Source organism: Osmerus mordax, chromosome 3, assembly GCF_038355195.1.
Source record: "Osmerus mordax isolate fOsmMor3 chromosome 3, fOsmMor3.pri, whole genome shotgun sequence".
NCBI lineage: Eukaryota > Metazoa > Chordata > Actinopteri > Osmeriformes > Osmeridae > Osmerus > Osmerus mordax.
The window spans coordinates 22,377,655-22,388,394 of record NC_090052.1 but is presented as its reverse complement, the minus strand read 5'-3'; the positions used below and the strand labels follow the sequence as shown (position 1 = coordinate 22,388,394).

The window sequence follows — 10,740 nt, the reverse complement described above, 5'->3', positions numbered from 1 at the left end:
ACACATGCACATAGTTTGGATTGTCCCTTTCTGACCTGCCTGTTCATAAATAATAGATTGGATTTAGACACAAAACAATTTAGCACCACAATGAGCTGAGAGGAAGATGAAGGCATGGAGGGAGGAGGTGGTGAATGTATCTGATCTTGTTTTCATGTTGTATTAAACACACAGAGAGAGAGAGAGAGTGTAGAGAGAGAGAGTGTAGCGAGAGAGAGAGAGAGAGAGAGAGAGGGTAATGATGGTGTTGATCTCTCAGTGGTAACACCTCCATGTGTCCACTCTTCTCATTCAGACACAACAAAAGCTCCCAGAATTCATTTCTCTTGCTTTGTTGCTAAAAAGCACACAACCCAGACACTGGCACACAGATGTACACACGTAAAGACACACCAAGACCTCTGTGCGATGCATGTGTCCACTTATATCTGTGTTGTATTAGCAATGAGGAACAGTGATCATAAGAGGTTGTTTCCCGTAGAAGGCCAGCCTCTAAGGCTAGCTAGCGTTCATCTGTTTGGAGGGCTACCATTATCTCAGGTAGTTCATTCTGTTTAAAGGGCTGTGTGTTAATTAGGTCAGATTGGAGGAGTGTGGTAGTTGATTCTAGTTTTTTCTTTATTAAAATGTGGGTTGTATGGTTGAGAAACCACACAACGACAGCTTACTGTAAAGGCAGGGTTGTTACATTTTGCGGACCTGGCCATTTTGGCTTGAGTTCGAAAGGATTCAAACCAAAATATCCCACCCAGTCCCTTCAAAGCCCCTCCCCCAACAGTGAGTGAGGTGAGTGAGTGAGATGCACAGAGTGCATCCCAGCGTTATGTATGGTGATATCCCCAGGCTGTATAGGGGGCGGGACACCAGAGGAACGTAGATTAGGAGCGGCTCGTACTCTGGGATGACCTGGGATGAGAGCCAGAGCTCTGGGATTATGGCTGTGCTGATGGAGTCCTCTCCACCTCTCTCCTCTCCACCTCTCTCCTCTCCCTCTCCACCTCTCTCCCCCCTCCCCTCCCCTCTCCTCTCCTCCCCTCCCCTCTCGTCCCCTCCTCTCTCCTCTCCACCTCTCCCTCTCCACCTCTCCCATCTCTTCTCCCTCTCCACCTCTCTCCTCTCCCTCTCCACCTCTCTCCCCTCTCCCCTCTCCTCTCCTCTCCCCTCCTGGATTCCAGCACAGGTTTGCTGACAAGTGGATGTTTAATATGTCATCAGTCCCTCTCAGTTACACCTTGATTAGGCTCCCCTCTCTCTCACTCTGCCTCGCTCACTCTACCTCGATCACTCCCCTCTCTCTCTCAATCCTACTTTCTCTTTTCTCTCTCACACACTCCCAATCTCTCTCAACCTTACTCTCTGTCTCCCAATCGAATAACCTCAGCCTCTAAACATTAGGTTCTCACCCTCTAAACACTGCTATATCCTCAAAGTATCTAAGATATCACACTATCACAGACTCTTAACACCGCTACAACCGCAACTTCCTAAATATCAGAGAGAACCACTTCCTGTTCTGTAGCCCGCGTGTCAGCTTGATCTGGGCCTGTTTTGACACATCGCTACCCGTGTTGGCATCATGTTTTGGCTCCAGCGAGCATCATCCTCTCTCTCCCCGGCACTCATGGGTAATTCATGAAAAAGCTCCTTGAGGTGACGCAGGAGCTGTCTTGTTGTGATGCGGGCGGCGAAGAGGAGACAGAGACACTCAAAGCCCTCGCTGAGTCTGGCGGGGACTAAGGGAGAGGAGAGGAGGAGAGGGAGGAGGGAGGGTGAGAGGAGGAGGGAGGAGGAAGAGGAGGAGTTGTTGTACAATTTTGACCAACAACCTTGAAAAGTTTTTGTTTTCCTTTTCAGAGTTCCAAGACGAGTGTAAACGCGGCCCTCCATCTGCTTCCCAAATAAAACGTGTCACCTTTCTATGTTTGTGTGGGTGAATAGTAATCACCTACCGTCCTGGTGATTGGCTAACACCCACCCTCTCTAGGTGGTAATTGGTTAATCCCTACCCCGTTTTCCTTGTGATCAGTAAATGGTGATCCTGTCTTGGTACGTGAATACCAAGAACACTTTGTTATTTTCAAACCCACACTCACTCGCAAACACACACTCACACACACACACCCACACACACACTCACACACAGACACGGCTGGAGAACATCTCTGCGTCGTGCCTGCCGTGAGTGATGTGTTTGATGTTGGGTCCCAGGGTTGGTCATTGCTCTGCTTTGACTTCCTGTTTTCAAACTGGGATCATCACCAGGATGAGGTATAGGATGAGGGAGGGGGAGAGAAATAGGGAGGGAGGGAGGGATGGACAGAGAGAGGAGGGGGTTTGAAGGAGAGGGGAGAGAGAGGAGAGGAGTGTTTGTTTCTGCTTCTGATTGACCTGATTATGTGTGGTCCTGGCCAGGTTCCCGGAGGTGTGTGTGTGTGTGTGTGTGTGTGTGTGTGTGTGTGTGTGTGTGTGTGTGTGTGTGTGTGTGTGTGTGTGTGTGTGGAGGAGGAGGGGGGGGGTGTTAGGTCTGGAGGGGTTTGTAGCTGTCACACACTGCCCAGGGGTGCAGCTCTGTGTGGCAGCCTGCCAGATACGAGGGGGAGGAGGGAGAGGAGAGATAGGGGGAGATGGTGCTTCTGGGAAGTACAGTACATTTGTGACTGTGTTTGTGTGTTTTCATTGGGAGGGGGAGGGGCAGGAGGGATGTTGAGTGGCATTGAGCCTCTCCTCTCACTGTTGCAGGGAGAGGAGAGGACCCCTCACCTCTCCCCATCCTCCCCCACCAGCCTCCCCTCTCACCTCCTGCACCTCTCCCCCTCCTCCCCCACCAGCCTCCCCTCTCACCTCCTGCACCTCTCCCCCTCCTCCCCCACCAGCCTCCCCCTCCTCCCCCCTCCAGATGGGATCCATTATTCATGGGGGTCCAGGCAGCAAGGCGTCCATGGCTGGCAGATTAAGCAGGAATATGGATGTGCTGTCTCATGTTTATTCTTTCTCAGGCTCCCACACACAATCCTCTTGTCTCTCTCTGCCCAGAGAGCACAGGGAAGGCCTCTTTCTGAGAGAGACTCTCACAGGAACGCCAGCCTTGGTCTTCCTCTGTGGAACCATGTTAAAGAGAACATGTCAGTACATAGAGACCGGAGGCCAGAAGGGGTGAGTCTCTGATGGATTGCATCCATATTAGCAAACATTGACACAGGAGCATGGTGTGTTGTAATTGGGGAGGGGTGGGGCGGGGAGGGGAGGGGCGGGGCGGGGCGGCAGGGTAACACAGGTCAGTTTTGAAGGAAGTTCTTTGCATGTCATCCTCAGTTCTGTCTCTGTTCACTCACTCACATCACCGCCCTGACATCACAGCCCTGACATCAACGCCCTGACATCACAGCTCTGACATCACCGCCCTGACATCACAGCCCTGACATCACACCCCTGACATCACAGCCCTGACATCACAGCCCTGACATCACAGCCCTAACATCAACGCCCTGACATCACAGCTCTGACATCAACGCCCTGACATCACAGCCCTGACATCACAGCCTATGACATCACAGCCCTGACCTCACAGCCCTGACATCACAGCCCTGACATCACAGCCTCTGACATCACAGCCTCTGATCCGGCCTCTCTACTTAGTCCTCTCCTCTACTCTCCTCTACTCTCATGTAAGCCATATCCAGGTTCTGTTGATCCATCCTGTTCATGTATTTCTCACAAGGCGCTGGTGAGACCCTCATGGTTCAGCCTGGGGCTTATTTAGCAGTAAAGCTGTAAAACCTGAAGGGAATTTGCAGCAGAACGAGAGAAAGAGGGAGGGAAAGGGGGAGAGGGGGAGATAATGGGAGACAGTAGTGATATTGTCAAAGAGAGAGAGAGAGAAGTATGGGGAAAGAGAAAAAGAGAGAGGAGAAAAGAAAAAGGGCGAGAGTAGGAGATGGGTAAAGAGAGACTCACATAGACTTGCACTGTGCACATACACACACACTCAGACAGACACAGACACACACACGCAGGGAGAGGGGGGAGAGGGGGGAGAGGCAGAGAGAGAGAGGGGTAGATTTCTAGATGCACTGAACTTTTTAGACATATCATTAAATTATAGAGGATGTTTGTTGCTCTGTACACACACAAAAACAGATGCTGATGATGAAAACAATGGACGTGTAATTTCTCTTCTTCTGTGGTGAGACTGTCTGGAATTGTTGGAGATTAAAATCAGAACCAGGAAGAAGCGAGGATGGAAGCCCCCTCCACTCTGCAGACTAGAGAGACTCTGGAGAAACATCGGGAATTGGGTCACACAGAAACCTGACAAACACACACACACTCACACAGGGACTAGAGGTCGAGAGATGGTTGAAGTTGTTAATGTAAGTCAAGTGCTCCAGTGACCACTTTAAGTGTTTTGTGTGTGTGTGTGTGTGTGTGTGATGACTGGGACCCAGAGTGGTCAGGTGCAGGCTGTGAAGGAGCAGTGTGTACCCAGAAGACACCTGGGGGTGCCTGTCTGTCTGCCTGTCCATCCATCAGCCTGTCTGCCTGTCTGTCAGCCTGTCTGTCCATCCATCAGCCTGTCTATCTGTTTTTCTGTCTGTCTGCTAGTCTGCCTGCCTGCCTGAAGGGGTTGATCCATAAATGTGTGCTCTTAATAGAAATGTTGTTTCATGTTGAATTAATGATGAGTAAACCATGTGCCTCCAGGGATCTCTCTCACACACACACACACACACACACACACACACACACACACACAGACACACACACCTTTAAACACACACACACACACACCTTTAAACACACACACACACACACACACACACAGACACACACACCTTTAAACACACACACACACCTTTAAACACACACACACACACACCTTTAAACACACACACACACACACCTTTAAACACACACACACACACACACACACACCTTTAAACACACACACACACACACACACCTTTAAACAAACCAACACACACACACACACACACACCTTTAAACAAACCAACACACACACAGACACACACACCTTTAAACAAACCAACACACACACACACACACAGACACACACACCTTTAAACAAACCAACACACACACACACACACACACACACAGACACACACACCTTTAAACAAACCAACACACACACACACACAGACACACACACCTTTAAACAAACCAACACACACACACACACACACACACACACCTTTAAACAAACCAACACACACACACACACACAGACACACACACCTTTAAACAAACCAACACACACACACACACACACACACACAGACACACACACCTTTAAACAAACCAACACACACACACACACACCTTTAAACAAACCAACACACACACAGACACACACACCTTTAAACAAACCAACACACACACACACACACACAGACACACACACCTTTAAACAAACCAACACACACACACACACACACACACAGACACACACACCTTTAAACAAACCAACACACACACACACACAGACACACACACCTTTAAACAAACCAACACACACACACACACACACCTTTAAACAAACCAACACACACACACACACACAGACACACACACCTTTAAACAAACCAACACACACACACACACCCACACAAACACACAGTGAGGAGACTAATGTTTTAGATTCAAGTATCACAATTTTATTAAAAAAGTAGATTTTTTTCATTTTTCAGTGTTGCCATGCTTTGAGCATAATAACAAGAAGATAGAAAACCTGGACCCAGATATTAAAGCAGATTCTGTTGACGCTGTCGCAGCATTTACACGTCATGCTGTTGGTAAACTACGGTACACAACATTCCTACTAAAGTACAAACACCTGTAAAATGCGCCACAGTCATCAAAGAACTGCTTTTTAAATAGAATACAACCTTCTCTTATTCAACATAATACAAAGTGTTACGACAATAGACATCTCTTTTAGTCAAATAAAATTTGTAGGCTACTAGAAAATAAATACATAATACACAACGAAATACTTATTAGCAAATTATAATGAAATGTGCTGAATTGACTCAACAGCCCAAGGCACTCAGGCTTGTATGTTGGCAATAGAAATGTCGTTATTTTTCACATAATCACTTCAAGCAGGTGGTGAGTGGAGGAACTAAAGCGATACAGAAGAAGATAAACGTTTCTGGATTGATCTGGTCTCAAGCCTTGTTGTTTCAGTCCATCTGTCTTTCACAGTGAGTAATCCCAGACAAGGAAAGAACAACAGACAGAAATTCACCTCGCATGATCTGTTGAAATGCTTTTCGTTGGTCGACAGTCTAAGACTAAGGGTGGACTTCTTCCTCAATCCTCCTACAAAATTGGACAGACGACTGCGGGCTTCCGTGACCGTCTGTCCGGTAAGCCTCCGCGTTACAAGCCGCCAGCATCCGAACTGCGCTCCTTGAAATAGACCGTTCTTTGAAATAATAACACCTCCGTGACCAGCCGGCATGTGTCCAAGCGTCCAGGCCTAGTGGGAGCGGCCTCACGTGCCAAACGGTACCAACCTGCCCCGTGGCTGAATCCAAGAGCAACGAGACTGACAGTTAGATGTGCTGGACTGTTATATGTCTAGTAAGTGCCCACAACATTGAAATATTCAAATATCTGTTACAAATCCTGATGCCAGTTAGGGAAATAAATGCTTCACGGTCTTTCGACAGACTCTGTAACAGTTTTTCACTTTTTTTCAGTCCACATCCCCTGCAGGTCAGTTGAGTTGACGACAAGGCTCGAAGGTCCATTTGGAGGCTCCTCCGTAGATATCCAGACTGCTCTCCAGCCAGGAGAACACATTTCCCACTTGCGCTTTGCTGCTGCACGTTGCCAAGTTATAGATCTCCCCGACAGACAGCTTACGATCCCAGATGTGGAAATTAGCCAAGTCGCCGACGAAAGCTTGCGTTGCGTCAAACCCTCCTCCAAGCGTATCCTGCGGAATAGAATTATGTTGATTAAATGACGATGCATGTTTTGTTAGCACAAAGGATAACAATTATCTCAAGTTAACCTTTAGAATTAATTTGTACATTAAATTAATCTTTCTTCCAAGGCGTGTTCGGTGAGGTGATACGTAGAGGCCTCATATTTCATTTGCAGAAAAATACGCTCATTTCATACAATGGGCTTAATTGTTTCATTAAATTAATCGTTGCCGTTGAACACTAATGGTGGCCATCGAAACATGAGCAGCACTATCGCCACTCCAGCAGGACCGTTATGGGGTCGTTATGGGAGACGGCTCCTCCAGGGCTTAAATCAACATTTTAGAAAGACAGTTATTTTGTTAGTCACACCTGTTTTACTGTCTGAACACACTACGCTCTGTTCCCATAGAAACGGACAGTCGTGGGCCTACCTGTTCCTGTCCCAGGATGAGCACGCCCTGAGGTTTGATTGGGTGGTAGGGGGCGAGGTTCTCGCCGCTGCCACGCATCACGCCGTCCTGGAACGCCTCCCACACGCCATCACGAGTCGTCCAGGTGACGCAGATGTGGTGCCACTTGCCGTCGTTGATGAGGAAGGGTAACTTGGCCACCTGGGGTTGAACGGGTACACGAGACTCAGTAGCTGCCCTAACAACCCCAAATATCCTTGCGCCGGCAGCAGGCCCTTATAGTTAATAAATGCATGTTGTAAAAGCCTAAAGCATCTGATTAGTTATTGATGAGCAGTTACTAATTTACCACATTAAATATGCAGAGCAAGCATTAAGTGTTTATAAGATTGTGCAGTTCTACAGCTACTGTGTGTGTGTATGTATGTAGGGCTGTGTGTGTGTGTGTGTGTGTGTGCGTGCGTGCGTGTGCGTGTGTATGTGTGTGGGGGAGGGGCGAAGCTACCTTGTCATTGATGAGTATCTCCATCGGGTTGTTCCCCCACTCTATAAGCACGAGCTCGTTTGCCTGTCCCGGGACCGCGTAAGAGAACGGCGTGCCCACTCCCGGGGACGCGTTGGACTTAAGCCACATGCACACCGTGAGGGCGTACATCTCCGGTAAACTCTTCTTCACTTTGGCGTACATGTAGTTGGTCCTCAGCGGGAATGTCAGCTGGAATTTATCTAACGGTCGGTTTTCTTTCTGGTCTGCGGAGAAGAAATTATAGAGAGGGGTAAACGTCACGCACGTGTCCCCGAGTTCAAAGGTCACATTTGGAGAGCATGAGGTCCCCATCAAACCCCTGTGTATGTGCGCCTGCTTAGTAGCCTACGTTAGATTTATATGATGGATCAAACAGCGTGCTGGCAGGGATTTGTTTAGCAAGGTCTTAAAAGATGTCACTGCTCTTGTGAGATTTTCAGAGATTGCGTCTCAGAACGTGAATATAGTTACACAACACAGGCGCGCTGGTTTCAGTTTCTCTCTAAATCACGTAGAGCCTTCTCTCTCGTTTCTCCTTCCCTCCGTCCTCCTCAGCTCCCACGGGATATCACCACCGTGTTCGATGCCCGTTATAACGAACCACTCTTTTCATTTTCATTCATTAATATTCCAGCGACGTACACAGCCGAGCGGTCATCAGCCGGCATTATTACCGGGACCGGGGGAAGTTAGCGCTTCACGGGCTCACGGTGCAGGTAGAGAGAGACAGCGGGGTCATTTAGCTGATCTTATCTGCATGAATTAGGAAGAAAACCGGGGCATTCTCATTCAACATTTACCCAGCAGCTGAAAGCCATAAAAAAAACGAACGGGAAATTGGATATGCAAAGTAATGCAGCTCGTCTACTGGCCAGGTCATCACACCTCCAGCCATAGATGGTCTTATGCGACATCGCGTGCCAGCAACACTCACAACTCCTGATCTTTTCATCTTTTCTTTTGTATCAACAATCTATTTAACTGTATGTCCGACTTTTCTCGTATAGTGGTGCGGAATGGGACGGTGTAAACTTAGACAGGTAGACTACGTTATTAGTCAAATCTGTTCCAAGTAGGCTGATGTGCGACGTAAAACGCCGCGTGCTTCCTGACCCCAGCTGACCATGCGCTCACCTTTCTCCAGATCCGTTATTCGCTGGTGCATGGAGGTCAGGGTGGACTCCACTCTGCCGCGCTGCTCCGTCTCGTTGCGCAGCCCCGGTTTACCGTCCTCGATGCTGTTGACGCGGGACAGCACCTGCTTCTCCAGGTCGTCTATCTTGGTCTGCAGTAGGTCTTTCAGACTGTTCGCCTGGACGGAGTTGTTGTTCCTGCTGAATTGCTAAATAAAGGAGGAAAAACGGTTATCGGTTATAATCTGAGTCTGGGTTCAGTCAGTTTTACGGAGAAGTTTGAGAATCCAGCATTTTTCTCTCCCAGGAGCCGGGGATTCTCTGAGGCTAATGCCAGCTTAGCGTCCTGTAAGCGTATTGCCCTTTGGTATTAGGCGACGTGCACAAAGTAACTAAATTTGACTTTGGCAAAGTGTCTGTCCCCGCTGTGACTTGTTAAGTTTGACGATTTACTGCGGATTTGTGACATGGTGAAGACGGCCGGGTTCAATGTTCTGTCTGTAGCTGAAAGTAACATTATGACTGACCGCACGAGGCCATAAGTCCAACGCTCACCGCGATAGAGATAATCATGTTTTTCGATATACAGCCTAGTTCAAATCATTCCGCAATTTATAAAACAAATATTTATGAATAAGACGAAACATACCTCGAGGTTTTCTAATCTCTGTTTGAGAGACTGTAAAGTCTGGGACAGTTGAGTTAACGTGTCCGCGGGACCCCTTGATACGTCCCCCATTGTGTTTTTGGTTCCCGGGTCTTTCCTCCGCCCTCCGGGCCGTGCGTCCCCGGTCTCCGGGGCGCTCTGGCCCTCACAGCGGGTCAGCTTGGAGGTGAGCTCCCGGATGGTCTCCTTCTGGTTCATTATCGTTTCCTTCTGTTGCAGCACTGTCTCCCGTAGCTGCATCACCGTGGTCTTGAGGTCTTCCCCGGGAACGCCGTTCTGCAAGGTTGCGGCGCATATGTCCATATCTTTGGGTACGGACGTGCAAATAAACTGGGTCTGCGCGAAGTCTTGAGCCGACCCTTGCACAAATAAGTAATAAAGAAGAAAAAGTTTCCAACAGAATCCCCTCTTCGTGGTCTCCATGATAAATGTTGTGTTTAGTTCCTATATTTGTTATCGTTCTGTTATCGTTTGGGTTAAGAGCTGCGGTTGTGTGGGTGCGTGCAGTGTGTGAGCGGCGCAAAATGATTTTAGTACCGCGGTCCTCCTGTTGTTGTAATCCGTTTGTGGCGCGTGCCCGGTTTATATAGAGCGCGTGGTCTGCGCAGAGCAGGTTAACCGCATCATGGATGAGAGAGGAGAGGGGGGAGAGAGGGGGAGGATTGACGGGGAGAAATCGTACTTTCCCAGCATAATCGCCTCCGTTCTCCCTCGATGTCAAGAGATCCACCGCGTCACCGTCAAATCCGTTATTTTTTTGCCTCTAGGCTCTCCCGGATGTTAAATCATTCATCAAAACGACAATTTGTCTTTCCTCATTGTGTTTTATTCATCTGGGTCGTCTTAATTTGTTTTGTTCATGGATACAATCCCGCAGAGCACAGCAGGACTGACGGAGGTTAATACGCCTTCCCACTATCCTGTCTGAATTGAGACAGTGATGGACATTCCCGCCAGGCCCGACAGCCAGCACCACGTGCAGCACCGTTCAGAAGCCCGCTGCTGAAACACCCAGCTGACCAGTCTGAACGTCTGTTCCAGTGTT

The 10,740-nt window shown here is 48.5% G+C and overlaps 1 protein-coding gene across 1 annotated transcript; it reads right to left on the bottom strand.

Annotated features, from left to right (window-relative positions):
• Nucleotides 1-5,659: 5,659 nt before the first annotated feature.
• On the bottom strand, nucleotides 5,660-10,118 carry nptx1l (neuronal pentraxin 1 like). The gene is made up of 5 exons (XM_067233002.1): nucleotides 9,678-10,118; nucleotides 9,030-9,237; nucleotides 7,875-8,119; nucleotides 7,391-7,570; nucleotides 5,660-6,964 (listed from the first exon to the last, which is right to left on the bottom strand). The coding sequence occupies exons 1-5, from the start codon at nucleotides 10,116-10,118 to the stop codon at nucleotides 6,743-6,745; spliced, it is 1,296 nt and encodes a 431-aa protein (XP_067089103.1). The 3' UTR covers nucleotides 5,660-6,742.
• Between the last annotated feature and the right edge of the window lie 622 nt (nucleotides 10,119-10,740).